Here is a 19,950-nt window from a genome sequence, read left to right as displayed (position 1 = left end):
CCCTACATCACCCGGCTGGTCAGTAGCATGTCTAAGACAAAACACCCAACTTACCAGACTCCCATGTCTATGCTCCTTCTACATCACAAATAACATTACTATTATTAAAAAGGGGTATCATCATCAAATTGTCAAGAATAATATTTGCAAATGCAAGATAAAACCCAGATTACTTGGAGAAGGAATTACTACCACTTTCTCTTCTGTATTTCTAATTGTTCGCCAACATTGGCATTAATTCAAGAAATCCATAAAAGGAGAACAGTTGGCCTTTTCATAGTTGGCTTTGTTCACTGACAAGACAAACATAGCTGAAAATATAACTTAAATGTTCTTACTTACAATAACTTATGGCTGAGATTTAAAACTGTAAATTACAAAAGAAATCATTCCTTTTACTCTGTTTATTACAAATTATACCAGATAATCTTTTTCTTTAATTTGAAACAAATGAGTTACTTATATTACTTTATATTATGTGGGTAGCATAGAAAATACATGTACAGTTAAAACTTTTTTTAGTTTACATTATTTAAACATCACTAGCCAAACTGATCTATAAATTATCTATGCTACACTCTAAAAGAATAGTTCATTAACCATAGCTCTTAAAGAAAATATAAAACATAGGATGGTGCCTGTAGCTCAAAGGAGTAGGGTGCTGGCCCCATATACCAGAGATGGTGGGTTCAAATTGCAAAAAAAAAATGCAAAAAAAAAAAAAAGAAAGAAAATATAAAACATAGTAGTAATCATCAGTTTCTGGAAACAAGATGCAATGTGAAAAGTCCAAAGCTAGGCCAGGCACGGAGGCTCATGCCTGTAATCCTAGCAATCTGGGAGGCCAAGATGGGTGGATTGCTTGAGCTCAGGAGTTTAAGACCAGCCTGATCAAAAGTGAGAACCCTGTCTCTAAAACCTAGGTAGGCACTGTGGCAGGTACCTATAGTCCAGGCTACTTAGGAGGGTGAGGCAAGAGGATCTCTTGAGCCCAAGAGTTTGAGGTTGCTGTGAACTGTGAGCTGTGATGCCACCCTCATCTATTGAGGGTGACAAAAGTGAAACTCTGTCTCAAAAAAAGAAAAGAAAGAAAGAAAGAAGGAAAAGTCCAAAGTCGACAGAACTTACTTTAAAATACAATTTCCTTTTCTCTTTAAATGCCTACAGGGGAGAACAGGTTGATTACACAATTAATTACATTAAATAAATTCCTCTGTCATGTCTTTACTGCTTAATTGTTCAAGATAATAATTAAATGTATTTCAGAGGGGAAATAAGACATCAGGAATCATGTGTTATTTAAAAGTATAAAGACAGCACATAAGGAAACAAAAGGGCCACAAAAATATATTAAGAGTGCCTTTGTTATTTATTGATGAATAACAAACCACTCCAATATACATACGCTGGCTTAAAACAACAATTTCTCAAGGTTGTGTAGGTTGGCTGGGTAGTGGTTTCACCTGGGATCCTTCATACAGTTACATTCATCTAGAGCAGTGGTTCTCAACCTTCCTAATGCCTCCTAATGCTGTGACCCTTTAATACAGTTTCTCATGTTGTGGTGACCCCCAACCATACAATTATTTTCTTTCTTTTTTTTTTTAAACTTTATTTTATTTATTTATTTATTTTTGCAGTTTTTGGCCGGGGCCAGGTTTGAACCCACTATCTCTGGTATATGGGGCCAGCGCCCTACTCCTTGAGCCATAGGTGCTGCCCCATAAAATTATTTTCATTGCTACTTCATAACTATAATTTTGCTACTGTGATGTATCATAATATAAATATCTGACATGCATTGTTACAAAGGGGTCGTGACCCACAGGTTGAGAACCACTGATCTAGAGTGTCAGCTAGGCTCCTCTTTCTGTGGTCTTCCATCCTTAGGGAGGCTAGACCAGGCTTCTTCATAAACAGCCACATAGAGACCAGTGAGCACACACTTATCAAGAGTCCCCTTGATACATGTTTGCTGATGTCCCTTTGGCCAATGCACGTCACATGGTCAAGCCCGGAGTCATTGTGAGAGGAGACTAGAAAAGAACATGGATACCAGGAAGGGTGATTCACTGGAGGCCATCAATGTAACAACCTACCTCTGTAATCCCCTTCCCTGAACTGAGGCAAGTACTATAGAAGCAACATGAGATACTCTCAAAAGAAAGCAAAAAATCATGATTTATCACTGACTTAGCATTAGACAATATTTCCATGAAACCTATAAATACATTACTTTACAAGGCAAAAGGGACTTTGCAGATGTAATTAAGATTCTAGATCTTAAAATGGTGGAGATTATTCTGGATTACTCCCAAGGGTCCAATCTAATCACATGAGCCCTTAAAAATCAGAGATCTTTCCTTGCTGTGAGAACCAGAAAGCTGTCTGTCTGAGAAGGACTCAGCCTGCTATAGCTGGCTTTGAAGATGAAGGAGGGGGGCACATGCCAAGAATGTGGGTGGCTTCAAGAACCTGGAAAAGGCAAAGAAATGGATTCTCCCCTAAAGCTTCCAGAAAGCAATACAGCCATACCAACACCTTGATCTCCTGGTGAGTCCTATTCTGGACTTCTGACCTATGGAACTGTAAGATAACAACTTTATATTGTTTAAGTGACTGACTGAATTTATGGTAATTTGTTATGGTATCAATAGAAAACTACAGAGAGGAAAAAAAACAGAAGAAAAATATCTCACTTAATTTTTTAAAAGACAAGAAAAATAGAAATGCAGGAAAAAACAGTAAAATATTAGAAATACGTACAATAATACCAATAATTATAGCATATGTAAGTATATATCTACCAACTTCACCAGTGAAAATCTAGAGGTTTTCAGATTGAATTTTTTTAAAAAAGAACTATTGTTGTTTGTGAGATACATACATATCTAAAGCATAAAAAGCCAAGGCTAAAAGAGATGGCAAAAGACATTAATTAATCCAAATAGATAATCAATCAAACCCTTCTTAGGGAAAGATGGCTCTGTAAGGAGCTGAAAAAGGAAATTCAACTCACATCTGTTAAGTAACCAAGAACCACCTGAGTGAGAATTACACAACTGGAAAGGCAGAATTTGATTTTCTTTTATAGAAAAAAGAATCTTAATTTCTCCCTGGGAATGTAATAATAGGAAGGTGCTTTCCATTGCATAAATTGGGAGACATTTATGCTGGTATTGAGGGTATCATATAATTGATAGTAAGCCATTTTGGACAATGATACCACAGATAAGTAAAGATGAGAAAAGGACTGAGGGGTAAGTATTTTAGCAAAACCTTGGCAACTGAACCAAGGTCTTTCTCCAATGTGTTAAGGTACCAAAACTTAAACTGGTCACCACTGGTCCTACGACAATATACAAAGTAACAGTAATAATTGTTATTGAGGAGGTGGTTTGTTTTCCAAAGGTGAGAGCAAGATCAAACTAATATTTTGCTGTTCTCCCCTGAGAAGCAGACTTAGTCTACTTAGCTTGTCAGGCTAGCTGGCCTAAAGGTATAAAACACAGAGAGAGAACAACCAGGAATGCATACACTTGCTCCTCAGGAGTAAAGTGATTTCTACTCCAATCCTAGGAGAGGGCACCCCCTTCTCCATTCCCTCCATTTGCTCCTCATCTGGTCACATTTAAGAGTTGTTGGTCATATTGGCCTTGCCTCTTTTCTCAGACTGCAGGCCCTCCAGGGGGCATAGGCTACTGTTTTCCTGCTTCCACATGTGAAGCACACCTGGGTCAGAGTCTAGCACCTGCACAGAAGCCTGTATCTCTAGTGCTCTTTTTTCCTCTGTTTCTTAGGCTAGGACACAGGCAGAGACCCCTGGACAAGTATACTCTCCAGGTTTACTCTGCAGAGCCATCTCTCCCCAAGTTCCAGATCAGCAAAAGGGTGAGGGTAGGGATAAAGAAGAAAGAAGTAGGAATAGGAAGAAACATAGCTTTTACCAGAGAGCCTAAGGAAAATTAATATTTTGGCCAGCATCCTGTGAAAGGAATGCTTATACACTGATGTTGGGATTGTGAATTATTAAAAAGTACAACCTCAGGGCGGCACCTGTGGCTCAGTGAGTAGGGCACCGGCCCCATATGCCGAGGGTGGTGGGTTCAAACCCAGCCCCAGCCAAACTGCAACAACAAAAAAAATAGCCGGGCGTTGTGGCGGGCGCCTGTAGTCCCAGCTGCTCAGGAGGCTGAGGCAAGAGAATCGCGTAAGCCCAAGAGTTAGAGGTTGCTGTGAGCCGTGTGACACCACAGCACTCTACCAAGGGCAGTACAGTGAGACTCTGTCTCTACAAAAAAAAAAAAAAAAAAAAGTACAACCTCTATGGAAAACAATATGAAGATTCCTCAAAGAGCTAAAAATAGACCTACCATTCAATCCAGTAATCCTACTACTGGGTATTTATCCACAGGAAAATAAATCATTTTACAAAAAGACACCAGCATGCAAATGTTTATTGCACTATAATTCAGAATTGTGAAGATGTTCGATCAATCCAAGTGTCCATCAATTTATGGATAGATTGACAAAATGAGGTATATGTATACCAGGGAACACTATTCAGTTATAAAAAAGAATGAACTTAATGTCTTTTGCAATAATTTGGATGGAACTGGAGACCATTTTCCTAAGTATCCAAAGGATGGAAAGACAGACACGACACATACTTGCTATTATATTGGAAATATCTGATGAGCGCATATGTATACAAAGGGATGTAAAACTCACTGGAAATCAAGCAGAGGGGATGGGAAGGGAGTAGAGGGGATGGGTAAAAAACTCACCTAAGGAGTACAACGAAGATTATCTGGGTAATGGGCACACTTACAGCCCTGACTCAAGCATTGCAAAACCAATCCATATTTTTGGTCCACCAAACCAAAAACGTTTGTATCCTGTAATATTTTGAAATTAAAATGAATACAAGAAAAAAATAAAGAAAAGGAAACACCAATGTTCTCACCTTAAAAAGAATGTAGGAGGATAGAAACAGGGTATAAACTAAAAAAAGAAAAATAAGAAACTTTGTTTTAATCCACCTCTGAGTCTCGTGTCAGTTCTCCATAAGTTGACAATTTGGAAAGGAGAATGGAGACTAGTTGAGCTTAAGAGATGATCAGAAGCTAGCTTAAGGTACATGTGATATGAAGGATAGAGAAATAAGAGAGATTTTTGAAAGAAGTAAGAAAATTGATAAGATTAGGTTGCCATCTGTAGTAGGAATACACAAAAGATGAACTTGGAGAGAGCTTCCAATTTTTGAAGTCTATGATTAGGTGAGTGTGGTGCTAATAAATACAAAAGCAACAGGTTTTCAATGAAAGTGAATTAATCCAACTTTAGATTTGATTTTTTTTTTTTTTTGTAGAGACAGAGTCTCACTTTACCACCTTCAGTAGAGTGCCATGATGTCACAGGACTCACAGCAACCTCTAGCTCTTGGGCTTCTGTGATTCTCCTGCCTCAGCCTCCCGAGCAGCTGGGACTACAGGCGCCCGCCATAACGCCCGGTTATTTCTTGGTTGCAGTTCAGCCGGGGCTGGGTTTGAACCCGCCACCCTCGGTATATGGGGCCAGCGCCCTACTCACTGAGCCACAGGCGCCACCCTAGATTTGATATTTTTAAGTGCCTATGAGGAATCCAGGTGGAAAGGTCCAGACTAAAGCAGAACATATGGTTTTGCAGCTGGACTGATGATACAAATTTGAAAAGGGACATATAGTTGGAATTCAAGGGAGTACACAGAATGAGAAAAACGGACCACATGCCAGACTCTAGGGAACACTAGGAGTCAAAATGATTCTGAGAAGAAATAGCCAGAGACATAGAGACAAAACCTGGGGGTGCAGTGCCATGGCAACCAGGCGAGGAGAAAGGAAAAGTCCCCCAAGTATTCTAAACTTCATTTATTCCAGTTGACATTTATTAATTGTAATGTCTTTTAAATCATTTGTACCTTATATCCCAATATTAAAATCCTGCTTAAGCATATACCTGAACCCTGTTTTAAAGTCAAAATAGTCAAGATTTTATAATATTTTTCTCTCAATAAAATTTCTTTCAATAGATTTCTGATGACATTACCAAATTTTCAAACACAAAAATGTAAATAGTTCATATGAATCAAATTCTAATCTCAGAAACTATATGTTCATCCATAACTATATACGTCTAAAAAATAAAGTATGATTTCACTTTAAAATAAAGGAGTAGGGCACCGGCCCCATATACCAGAGGTGGCGGGTTCAAACCTGATGCTGGCCAAAACAAACAAAAAACTTATGACTTTTACTCTTGCAATATGCTACATAGAAAGTGTAGAACATAAATGTCTTAACACAATAATCAAGTAAATGAGGCATATTGTACCCATTGCCACCTGTAATAAAAACTCAGACCCCACTTCAGGTTTAAATCAGATGGTGATTTATTACACCTGCACAGGGGACTGCTGCCCTAAAGGGCATGCAGCCCTGAAGTGCAGTGCAGGCTGATTTTTATACCCCTTTTTGTGCTATGTGGCAAGCAAGCAAACAAACACAGAAGCAGAACATGACCGTTTAGCCTGGGGCGGGGTTACAGTTGGCTCAGGGTGTTACATTGTGGCTGTTGACACAGGGACAGTTTGGGAAACTTGGCTTGGGAAATTTTGCTTGAGTAAGCTTTCACCATTGTTTTACCTGTGGCTAGGAGTTTTGGGAACTCAGGGAACTTCCTTATTCTATTCTGAAACCTGTTCGCGGATTTTGCTGGGGGTAGGGAGGTTGAGACGTGCGGGGACTCAGGCTGAGACAGTTAGGGGCCTTTTGGGGTCTTTTGCTGGGTCAGTTATTACATTCCCCACTGGTCTTTATGGGAATCAAATCATTGATTCATTTGTGTCACTGGGAAGGGGTTGATAATTTTTTATTCAGGGCTGGGTGAGGAACTCTCATTTTTTTAGGCTTAAGTGAGCTTAGAGATACAGCCTCATCTAGTCTGAGATTTGCACTTTCTCTCTCATATTTTCAAGGGCCATCTAGAGCTCACCAGACTGTCTGAACCACAGCACTTTCCAAGGCACGGCCCCTCTTTCAATGACTTTTCTTGGGTTCTCTACTCAGGCCTTACTTTTCCCTGTGACATTTCCCCCCTTTTTCCCAAATCCAAAAGTCCAATTAAGACAAGTCACTCAATGAGTTTCTTCAGGCTTCAGCCATGCATTGACCAGCCAGCTTTCAGTATGTGGCTGGAGCAGGGCATGTTGACTGTCTCTAGATGTCATAAAAGACAGTCTATGCCTCAGGAGCAGTCCTCTTGCATAGGGTGTCCTAAAAGGAGGTCATTGACATATTGGAGCAGCACACATTTTCTGGACGTCAGGAGCAAGTGCTTCTCCAAAAATCATAGGTGTTTTGAACCTCTATGGCGGGGGTCCTCAAACTTTTTAAACAGGGGGCCAGTTCACTGTCCCTCAGACTGTTGGAGGGCCGGACTATAGTTTAAAAAAAAAACTATGAACAAATTCCTATGCACACTGCACATATCTTATTTTAAAGTAAAAAAAAAAAAAAAGAAAGAAAGAAATGGGAACAAATACAGTCACACTGCTGCATGTGGCCCGCGGGCCATAGTTTGAGGACCCCTGCTCTATAGCAACCTGGTCTAAGTATATGGATCGGAGTTTCCATGTCTGCTCTTTCCTACTGGAAAGCAAACAGACTCTGGCTCTCCGGAGCCAGCTTTAAGTCCAGGCTAGTGGGCCACTTGGCTTCTGCCAGCAGCAGACTTAGCAGAGCATACGAATTAGGCACAGTAGGATGCAGTGTTACAGTTACACCATTTACTGGGAAATTATAGACATAGTAGATAACATTTAATACTGCACAAATTTTCCAGTGTAGCCAACAGGCAATCTTTGTTACTACTGTATACAATTCCATACTCTTTGACCAGTCTCTTAGCCTCATTTAACAGATTAGTTTAGTAAAAGTTACGTCTCAATTTATGAGTTGACATTACAGACAAGGTGCGTCACAGCCTTTTTTTCTCTTTGAACCATTTTTCTCTCTCCAATTTTTCTCTTTACTAAAAACAAAATATAGTAAAACTAACTTAGTTGCCAAAATAAACTGTACCTTTAGTATACTGGGTCTGATTATTTGCATAGAGTGCAGTAAGAATAATTATTAGCCATCTAGGCTCTTCTTTTTTAAAAAATTGGCTTTTGTTGGAATCTTTTATAAGGAATCTCAGGCTGGACTTTTCTTGAAAGCCTTTCATGAGCCCAGGTTTTATCTGTGCCATTAGATACCAGTATACATTGGGTAAATTCCTCTTCCTTTGGGGTCTCCAAGCATATCTAAATTCCCGGACCCATCAGAAAGCGACCTTCATTACTTACGACAGATTAGAAAATGTTACTGACAGATATCTGGCCAGTTTTCCAAAGGGATTTTTATTGGCTTTATAAAGTCAACCTCAATTCCTTAGTGCAGTCTGGACACCTCTGGAAATGTTATTCCAGACAAAGCCTTGGTAAATTAACCAGTGTCTTTATTATTCTATAGAACAAAACAGATTCTTATTGAACTTATGCAAATAATTGTACTGTTAGGAATTAAGAATACTTACAAATGGCTTTTAAATTTTTGAGAAATTAAGGAGAGAGAAAAAAATACATATTTCAGATTCTGCTCATAAGTACATATTTGAGAAGCTATCAGTAGCTTAAAAGATAGAAAATGGTTGTCTTGATTTCTAGAAAACAAAAAACAAAGAATCAATAATATTTCAAACTATAACAAATCTGCTTAGTTCCATGTGGCTGATTTCTGTTCTGTTTGGAGTTAGGTTAGCAATACTCATAGACAGGCTATCTTTCCAGTGTAAGTTAAAGGAAATACATAGCTAACTGGATTACATGTAAACTTCTTTATAAGTTTTATTTAACCTGCACAGACATTTTACAAATATTTTAAACCTTTTTAACCTTTGTCTTGCCTTTCACTCTTTTATACAACTTTTTTGTTTCAGGACAAATATATATATTTTTTTGGCCAGGGCTGGGTTTGAACTCGCCACCTCCGGCATATGGGATGGGCACCCTACTCCTTGAGCCACAGGCGCTGCCTGACAAATATTTTTAATTTAACTCAACTTTAAGATTCTATATGGACAGTGGGGGAGGGTAGCTATTTTCCAGAGGCAAGGAAATTGTGGAAGACATGGGGGATTGTATTTTGCCTTTTACATTAGAGACAGAGTTAATAAAAGTAGGTTCATTGTCAGAACCTGCTCTTCTTCTTGTTCTTTTTTTTTTTTTTTTAGGTTTAAATGAGTAATTGACCTTGGGTTTTCTGCTGAGTGCCAGCACCTTATCTCAAGATTATTCATAACATAATAACCACAGTTTTTTTGGCGATCAAAAAGAGGAATAGTTTTAACAAACTTTGTAGTTAACTCTCTAATTGCTGGAAAGAGAGGGTCTCAACCACAAGTGGGTTATTTACACTACAATGTTGGACAGACAACAAGAAAACAGAGATGTTGACACCCACATGTGGAATTGACCGATCTTTGAAAGGAATTCTGACAAACAATTGGGAACAGCTAAAACAAATTTGACAAACAACTCACATACACCAATGCTGACATAAACTTGGGATTTTACCAAGGACTCACCCCCTGTGAGTCTAAAGAGAAACCGGACAGACCAAAGACTCACCCTCTGTGATCCCAAAGAAGAAAACCTGACAGACCAGGGACTCACCCTCTGTGAGCTCAAAGAAGAGAAAAACCAGACAAAACAAAGACCCACCTTCTGTGAGTCCTAAAAGAAAAAACCTGAGACAGACCAGAGACTAACCCCTGTAAGTCCAAAACCCAGACAGACTTGAAACAGACCAGACTCACCCCTGTGAGTCCAAAATGCAGACAGACTTGAAACAGACCAGAGACTCCTGTGAGTCCAAAGGAGAGAAGAACCAGACAAAATGAAGACCCACCTTCTATGAGCCCTACAGGGAAAAACCTGAGACAAACCAGAGACGCACCCCTGTGAGTCCAAAACCTAGACAGACCAATGGCAGACCAGGGACTCACCCCTGTGAGTCCAAAACCTAGACAGACCAGGGACCCACCACAACAACCTGTGGGGGCCTGGGAGGGGAAGTTAATGTCATGTATGACCTTCCCTCATCCCCAGATACCAGACAACTGCAGTCCTCAGCCAGAAGTATAGAGCCAGCATCTTCTTACCTCCAAAGGTCAAAAGACTTAACAGGGCTGATGGTCCCTCCCCAAAATCTCTAAAGAACAGACAGATTTTACAAAACTGACATGGGTGTCACTGATTAATCACCAATTCAGAAGTTTTGGAGACCTGTGTCCTGGCTCCACATGTCCGAGGACTCTGGGGCAGAGAAACGTCTCTCCAAGGCCTTCCCCCGGAGCCTTCTGGCAGCGGGCCTAGGTGAGGGTTCAGGGGTAGTAATCTCAATGGGGCCTCCAAAAATATTGTACCCATTGCCACCTGTAAGAAAAACTCGGACCCCACTTCAGGTATAACTCAGATGGTGATTTATTACACCTACACAGGGGACCGCTGCCTTAAAGGGCAGGCGGTCCCAAAGTGCAGTGCAGGCTGATTTTTATACCCCTTTTTGTGCTGTGTGGCAAGCAAGCAAACAAACACAGAAGCAGAACATGATGGTTAGCTCGGGGCAGGGCTACAGTTGGCTCAGGGGGTTACATCGTGGCCGTTGCCATGGGAATAGCTTGGGAAACTTGGCTTGGGAAACTTGGCTTAAGTAAGCTTTCACCATTGTTTTACCTGTAGCTAGGAGTTTTGGGAACTCGGGGAACTTCCTTATTTTATTCTGAAACCTGTTCCCAGATTTTGCTGGCGGTGGGAGGTTGAGATGTGTTGGGACTCAGGATGAGACAGAGGGGTCTTCTGCTGGGTCAGTTATTACAGGCAAAAGCTATATTATTTAGTTTGATATAAGCACATCAAATTGTACAAAAAAAATCAACACACTGTACCCCACATATCCATAAATATATTCATGATCTATGTGTATATGACTTAATAAAAAAAAAAAACTTATGAGCAAGTTATGTTTGGGTTAAACAAATAGTTGAATTTACTGGGCTATATTAAAAAGTCAGAAGAGAGGCTAGAAGTGTGACTCAAAGTCAGACTTTTACAGTCAATGGGAATTGGAATGTTGAGACATTCCAGAAGAGAGGAATGACAGAAGAGAGGCTAGAAGTGTGACTCAAAGTCAGACTTTTACAGTCAATGGGAATTGGAATGTTGAGGCCAGCTTGTGAGCCTAATTAAATTATATTATCTAGATAATTACCTCCCAATTAGTTGACAGGCTCCATGGAGATCAAGTTCACCAGTCCTCCTGAAAACAGGCTTTACTCCAGAAAGAAAGGACTATGTAGTTAGTTCATAAATTTACTTAGTCCATAAATTCTCTTTGACACTATATAAAACTGAGAAATAGACTAAATTACAACTAACTATATTACACGGAGTTGTTTCTATGGGACCCTAATAGATATACACATACATTTCCATATGCTTACCTTTTGGCGTTTAAATAAAACAATATATCTTTGAAACTGTTGAATTCAAAAGAAGTTTATTCAAATCATCTAAAACATTGCTAGATTTACTAACCCATATGCAGTTAGGAAAGAATCAAAGAGAAAACACTGAAATAATTTATGTCAACAAAATATATAACACTGCATATATTTTCAGGAACAATATTAATAAAGCCCCAATATTTCAAATTTGTCTTCGTATTACAATAGAATTCTTATTTTCTTTCTGTTTTAAAATCAGTCCCATTCAGTAGCATTTGCCAGAACAATTAATGAGAAGTTTAGTAGAAAGAGAATAGATTTTAGAGGAAAACACAATAGGACTTGCTGTTTTCCTTTTACTTTTCTAGTTGTACGACTATGACCAAGTTACTTACCCATTCTATAAAACAGATTTAGCAACATTTACTTCAGATAAATCAGAACAACAACATTTAAATTATAATTGTTACTGCTGTTTCTTTATTTTGATTGAATCAGACTATTGATTTTGACTTCCTAATTCATTAACTTTGATAGTTCAAATGAAATTTGAAGTGATCTTGTACTGAAATGTATATAATGTGCCTATCATAACAACTGGCACATAGCATGTGCTCCATAAATGAAAGCTATATATCTATATTTTTATTATATATTTATAAATTATAATATATTTATGAATGATATTATAATAATAAATATTAATATATTTATAAATGAAATTTATAAATATATAAATTTATTTATTGTCATTTATAAATATATTAATATTTATTAATCATAAGTAAAAGCTGTATGGTTGGCATTTCCTTAATCCCACACACTTTTACCATAAGATCTCATAACAATAAAATATTTCTATTTATTTGATATCCTAATTTTTTTTTCATATTTCACAGTTATCCTGGGAATCTTTGTCCTTCCTTTTTTATGAGGTATTCACTACCTTCTTAACCATCACCACCTGTGTATTAATGCCACACTGAGCATCAAATCACGTCAAGAATTATAAAAGGCTTATAAAGAAAGGCTAGAGAAGGCACAGAAAGGATATCATAATCCCATGGAGGTGATTCAGACGTTAGGCAAAGAGCTAGTTATCTGGGTGGTAGACCTCAAAAATAGTTGTACTGATAATTTTTGTAGATTTTTATACATATAGCTTTTATACATATATATCTTACACATATCCACCAATGATCCCTCTTTGTAATTACAGCAACAATTCCTCTATACCTGCAAAGTATTTCCTAAAATCACACAAAATGTCGGCCACAGAAATTACAGCCAAGAATGACGACAAAGGAATTAAAACCTCATTTCAAATATAGTTAATTCTCAGAAAGATGAAAGTCATAATTATAAAGATTGAAAATAAAATGTCATTTTGATAATAGTAAAAATTGATGTTCAGATCAATAGTCTTTATTTTCTATAACATAATTTTCTGCTGCATCCCCAACTTGTTTTCTCTTTAAATAGAAACAGAGAAAAAGAAAAAGTCAGAATGGCAAGTGTAGCTCTGACAAATACAAGAGATCACACACGGAGGGCACCAAGCTGTACTTCTCTACTTCACAGGAGAGCCACTAGCGATGAGAGGGAGAGAAGAAAGCAGGAATGCCAGCCAGGGGGAAGCTCCTCCTCCAGAGCTACCATACCTCCAGACATTTTCAATGATGTAAACTCATTCATTCGTTTAAAAAATTTTGTGGGCCACACCCTGTAACTAACTTACTATTGGAGGTATCACTACAGTTGTGAACAAGATAGATAAATTGCTTTCTTTTTTTTTTAATAACACTCACAATGTCTTTTTCTTCAACTGATCAGTCAACATTTATTGGACACAAATGTCTGTGAATAATGCTCAAGAGTAGACAACATCAGTTATAAACAATCTAGACAAAAACTTCCTTGCAACTAGATCGAAGGTCCTCACTCATTCAAAAATAGGGAGGAAATGGAAAAAGGGAAGAGTAGATAATAAATTTTAAATTATATTCATTAATTCATTCAGCTAATACAGACTAGGTGCTTGCCATGTGGGAGGAGATGAACTAAGTGCCACAGGAAATATAAATGAATTAAGACAGAATGAAGACATGTACAATTATGATATTTCAATTAAAAAATCAGAGAAAAAAGAGACAGAATGAGAACAACCATTCTCCAAGTACTATCTGTCCACTCTCCTATGGTTAAATTGTCCCATTGTTATTCAGACTGCTTTGGGTGCAAAGTCAAATGAAAAAAAGATTATATAATTTGTTTCTTACTTTTCTTTCCGACTGCCCAGTTGACGAGCTGTATATTGATCCCCATAGTCAACTAACACCAGTTGTCGGGAAAAGACATTCACTTTGTTGCCTATATATAAATCTTCCAAGTGCAGGTTGTCATATTTGGTCCTCTTTAAAAAGGTACGATGATTCTTTACATCATGCTAGAACCAAAAACAATACAATAAACAAAAAGTAATCAATAAGGAATATTCATCTGATTATAAAGTAGAAATAGTCCTTAATTCTATCTTCCCAGAGGTAGATTACATTACATTCCTTTTTTCTACAAATACAAACCGTAATTTTTTAATATTAATCTAATCTATTTCTTAATCTAATCCAATTAAACAAATCTAACATAAAAGCTTATTAGAAATTTAATATTTAAATCCTGAATAGAAAGATTTTTTATTGCCAGATTATTTCAGCAAATTAGTGCCTATGCAATCCCAAAGAAAGTCATACACCCAAATTTCTGCTTTCTTGTGTATACAAAATCCCAACAACAAATAGATCTATTTGTTAAAAGTGTTGCCAATGAATGGACACAAATAAATAAGCTTCTTTTAGTATAATCCTCTTCAATTTGACCTCTTGCAGTAATAATGGTGATATACAGATATATCTATATTCAGGTATACAATTTACACACGAACTTTATGGCCACCCTATTTATGAGCATAATCTTTACCTATAAAAATTTATCAATTATTGCTTAATCTACAATATGAAAAACCCCACTTCAGTTTTCTCACCCCAAAAATGTCTGTTTTTGACATTAAAAATAAAGGCACAAAGTTATCTTCTTATATTAGAATTATAATGAACAAAAAAAGCATTCATATATATAAATGTATTTTTAAAAGTAATTATATAAAAGGCAATCCTATTTCTCTCCCTATCTCCTAATCACCCCCTTTGCCAACATTCAAGAAAAGCAAGGCTCATTTACCATTTCAATAGATCCATCTCCTGGGTAAAATAAAAGTTCATAACGTCGAAGAAGTGAAGCATTTGGATCATACCATTCTGCAATGAAAACAAATCTTTCACTATGATTCTGCAAAGAAAGACAAAAAAAAATTAACATTAACATAGAATAAGGACTCTTACGTAAGTCCTACAAAATGAAAGCAAGAATTACCAAACATTTGCAAAAAACAAATTTGGACCCATTGTATTGATTTTTCTGCTTTTCAACAAAATATTAGTTTTCAACACATCCTCAGAAACACTTCTTTTTAATTTCTCATTAAATAACCTTAGATATCTTAAAGGTTTATGAATTGTTTAATACATCATAGCCATACAATCATCCTCAGTAAATTAATATTTTTTAAGAACCTGAGCTCCTGGTCTGACTACTGTAACAATTCAAAGTCCTTCTGAAAGTTTACATACAAAGATATTATCAATAAATTAATATGAAATTAATTAATTAATCTTGGATTGCTACACCACCTAAGGATGGTTTAGCAAGCCCGTCAGGGAGTGCTGGAGCCAGGTAGCCAGCAGAGGTGTGCCAGGACTCCCAAGGACAGCCAGGGCAGATTTAGAATCCCTGCTCCTCTCAGTCACAGCCCTTGGCAAGTCCTAAGCAAGCAACAGCAGATTTCAGAGCACAGTAGCTGAGAACCTTGGTCATTTAAACTTCCTGTAGTTGGAGGTCTCCAAGTTACATTTTTATGGGTACCACAGATAATAAAATGAAAAAAAAAAAAAAGTCAAATATTGGCCCTTGACTAACCAATAGGATTTCTCATTATATAGGTTAGTAAAACTACCCCAGCTTGAAAGGTCTTTCATTACAATAAGCAAATGAAGATATAAGGAAGAGAATGTAGGAGTTTTGTTGTTGATTCTGGATTTGTCACCTGATACTCTGGTTAAGCATATTTGGGGGTTCTTTTTTCTGTTAATAATTGATTTATAGGTTCGGCACCAGCCACATACACCTAGACTGGTAGGTTCAAACTGGCCCGGGCCAGCTAAAAATAAAACAACTGTAACAAAAAAATAGCCGGGTATTGTGGCGGGAGCCTGTAGTTCCAGCTACTTGGGGAGCTGAGGCAAGAGAATCACTTAAGCCAAAGAGTTTGAGATTGCTGAGCTGTTATGCCACAGCATTGTATTGAGGGCAACATAGTAAGAATGTCTCAAAAAAATATATATTTTTTTTATTTTAGATAGTATGGTAGAAGTTGTATGTCTAGTTATGTTTATGAGTTTATTCATAAATTATACCATAGATGAATAATTTTTTTTTTGACACAGAGCCTCACTTTGTTATCCTCTATAGAGTACTATAAAATCATAGCTCACAGCAACCTCAAACTCAGGCCCACAAGATTCTCTTGCCTCCACCTCCCTAGTGGCTGGGACTACAGATGCCTGACACAATACCCAGCTATTTTGTTGTTGTTGTTATTGTTGTTTGTTTGTTTAGCAGGCCCAGGCTGGGTTCGAACTCACTAGCCCTGGTGTACACGGCCAGTGCCCTAACCACTGAGCAACAGATGTCAAGCAGATGAATAATTTTTAAGACACTGTTTTATTTATCCCATAGTTATCCAAAAAGACACACTTAAACAATACTTCTTAGTCAAGAGAAAAATACACGTAAAATAAGAGACATACTATGACATTTGTGAAAGCCTTTCTTCATATTGTTTTTCATATTGATTATAACAATACAGCTCTTTTGAATTTAGGTTTCACTGTGCATTCTAGTACTGTACTTTCCTTTTAATAAAAAAATTAAATATTAGGAATTTTAAACAAAATTTTTTACTATCTACAATAAAATATTTGTTGAAATACATAATTGAAATATTGCCTTCACTAAAATAAATAAAATTACAAAATGGAAGAACTGATGTATCTAACTAAGGAAAATGAAAAACCAATGAAACTTGGTATTTTCATTTATCCACGTGGCTTAACCACCAAACTTGCTAATCACACCCTTTAATTCTGAATAAAGCAGCAGAACTTTGCATAATACGCTATCCAAAGAAGTTTTAATACAAAGAAAATAAACTTAGGAACTTCTGCTTTTGTATGATAAAGTGGCTTACAACAATCCAAAGAAACTTCCCAAGAACAACTAGAAAAGTAAGATATTGAAGACACTGGAGAGCTTCTAAGGCAGCCAGGATATGAGGATCCAAGGGGCAGAAAGACAGGAAGCCCCCTGAGGTGAGCTCAACATTCTGTGTTGCTTTACTCCCAAGGACATGTGATAAGAATCAAGTGAAGAGGCGGGAGACTGAGAGGCCCAGGTGCAGGCAGAGAAAGCCTGTCAAGGGGTAGAGAAGATGGCAAAAAAGTGAGGTCAAACCTGTGCTTGCCCAGTGCTGCTTTTGGAAACTAACTCCCACGCTAGGACTGTTTCCTCAAGAGAAAAGGTTACTCTCCTCAAGAGAAAAGGTTATTACTCCAAGCACAAATTGAGTTCAAACTTGATTTAAATTTCACTTCTGATTTACCTCTCCAGTAAAAACTTTGCTTATTTCCTAGAGCTAAGAGGAATATCTGGGATATGTAACAATGGTGCTTCTGGACTTGGCACAAAACATCCCCTTCAGGTTGGAGACAGGGTCTCACTCTGCCACCTACACTGTAGCGCAGTAGTGTGATCATAGCTCACTGTAATCTCAAAGTCCTGAGCTCAAGCCATCTCCAGCCTTAGCCTCCAGAAGAGCTGGGATTAGGAAGGTCTCTCAAATACCTGCCTGAAACACATGCACGCATACACACACACACCTCCCAGCCCAAAGTTGCCTTCAAAATTTTAAGTTTTACTTTATAACTTTGTTAAGCTAAGTCTAGAAAAGAATTTAATTCCTCTTTTTTACTTTCTTTTTCTTTCATTATTAAATCATAGCTGTGTACATTAACGTGATCATGGGGCACCATACACTGGTTTTATACACCATTCGACATATTTTCATCACACTGGTTAACAAAGCCTTCCTGGCATTTTCTTAGTTACTGTGTTAAGACATTTATATTCTACATTTACTAAGTTTTACATGTAGCCTTGTAAGATGCACGATAGGTGTAATCCCACCAATCACCCTCTCTCCGCCCATCGTTCCCCCTCCCTTCCCTCCCTTTCCCCCTTCCCCATATTCTTAGGTTGTAACTGCATTAAGAACAAGTGATCCCATCGCAGGCTGGGCAAGGGACTTGAAGAGAAACTTCTCTGAAGAAGACAGGTGCACAGCCTACAGACATATGAAAAAATGCTCATCATCCTTAATCATCAGAGAAATGCAAATCAAAACTACTTTGAGATATCATCTAACTCCAGTAAGATTAGCCCATATCACAAAATCCCAAGACCAGAGATGTTGGCATGGATGTGGAGAAAAGGGAACATTTCTACACTAGCTGGTGGAAATGCAAATTAATACATTCCTTTTGGAAAGATGTTTGGAGAACACTTAGAGATCTAAAAATAGATCTGCCATTCAATCCTATAATTCCTCTACTAGGTATATAACCAAAAGACCAAAAATCACATTATAACAAAGATATTTGTACCAGAACGTTTATTGTAGCCCAATTCATAATCGCTAAGTCATAGAAAAAGCCCAAGTGCCCATTGATCCACGAATAGATTAATAAATTGTGGTATATGTACACCATGGAATATTATGCAGCCTTAAAAAAAGATGGAGACTTTACCTCTTTCATGTTCACGTGGATGGAGCTGGAACATATTCTTCTTAGTAAAGTATCTCAAGAATGGAGAAAAAGTATCCAATGTACTCAGCCCTACTATGAAACTGATTTACTTTCAAATGATATCAAAGATGGATACCATTTTATTTGACTCCTTCATTTTATAGATAAAGAAAATTATTTCCAGAGCATACAAATGACTAGCATAAAATCACAGAGCTAGTGAATAACTGAGCCAGAACTGGAAGCTTGCTTCCCACGACTCAGATCTTCCCAAATCATCAGGCTTCCAAGACCAACTCAAATAGGATAAACTACCACTTTAGTAGCACACAGGGATACTTGGAGGGTTTTGGCCACAGATGTTAAGAATGTCACTGCCCAGTGATTACATGGAAAATCATTCATTCCCTCTGTGTGTGTGTGAAGATTTCTGTTTCTATAGAAAGTACTTTGAAGTACTTTATGAAGAACATTTAAAGAATACATTGCATAAAAAGATGTTTCTTAAAGAAGCGAAGGTTTCCTCTTTTGAATATTTTAAATATAATTTATACATAAGAAAACAGCTGAGCCCTAATCACACTTTGTTACTGAAGTCTTAAACTCTCAAAGGACAGTATGGTCTTATTATACCCCGATAGCCTTTTGTTTTTTTTTTTGGTTGTAGTTTTTGGCTGGAACTGGGTTTGAACCTATCACCTCTGGCATATGGGGCCAGCACACTACTCCTTGAGCCACAGGCGCCACCCTCCCCCCACAGTCTAAAAGTGGCTCAAACTAGACAATGTAATGTTATATCTAAAAGTCTTAAAGTCTCTAAGTGTGTGGGAGGGTGTGGGTGTGTGTGTGAATGTATGCACCATTGAGAGAAAGAGGACCTTCCTAGAGCATCAGTCTCAATAGTAAATAATGTAAACTTTTTTTTTATTACACATGTATATAACATTGAGTAGAGTGTAAAATTCATGTCAGGTGTAAGATAAATAGGTGATTTTAAGGAAAGGCTATTTGAAAGACAATCAATCCTTTGGAGAATTGAATTAAATTACATTTCTGTTCGCTACTGCTTAAAGAGGCCTAGCTCTACAATGCGTCAAGTGAAATCAAGAAATTTTTTTTTTTTTTTTTTGCAGTTCTTGGCCAGGGCTGGGTTTGAACCCACCACCTCCAGTATATGGGGCCGGCGCCCTACTCCTCTGAGCCACAGAAGCTACCCCACCACCACCACCCTTTTTTTTAGAGACAGAGTTCACTTTGCTGCGCTTGGTACAGTGCCATGGCGTCATAGCTCATAGCAACCTCAAACTCTTGGGCTCAAGAGATCCTTTTGCCTCAGCCTTCCAAGTAGCTGGGACTACAGGTGACCACCACAATGCCCAGCTATTT

At 37.7% G+C, this 19,950-nt stretch overlaps 1 protein-coding gene across 3 annotated transcripts in view; it reads right to left on the bottom strand.

Moving 5' to 3' along the window:
• Positions 1–19,950, bottom strand: part of NME7 (NME/NM23 family member 7) — a 182,861-nt gene that overhangs the window by 124,978 nt on the left and 37,933 nt on the right. For all 3 annotated transcript variants that reach the window (XM_053604197.1, XM_053604198.1, XM_053604199.1), the window contains exons 2-3: positions 14,825–14,932; positions 13,867–14,033 (exon numbers count right to left, since the gene is read on the bottom strand). In XM_053604197.1, the coding sequence (XP_053460172.1) occupies positions 13,867–14,033; positions 14,825–14,932 (275 nt within the window). The remainder of the gene's footprint in view (positions 1–13,866; positions 14,034–14,824; positions 14,933–19,950) is intronic.

This window comes from Nycticebus coucang, chromosome 10 (assembly GCF_027406575.1).
Source record: "Nycticebus coucang isolate mNycCou1 chromosome 10, mNycCou1.pri, whole genome shotgun sequence".
Lineage (NCBI taxonomy): Eukaryota > Metazoa > Chordata > Mammalia > Primates > Lorisidae > Nycticebus > Nycticebus coucang.
This window is presented reverse-complemented; position numbering and strand designations above follow the sequence as displayed.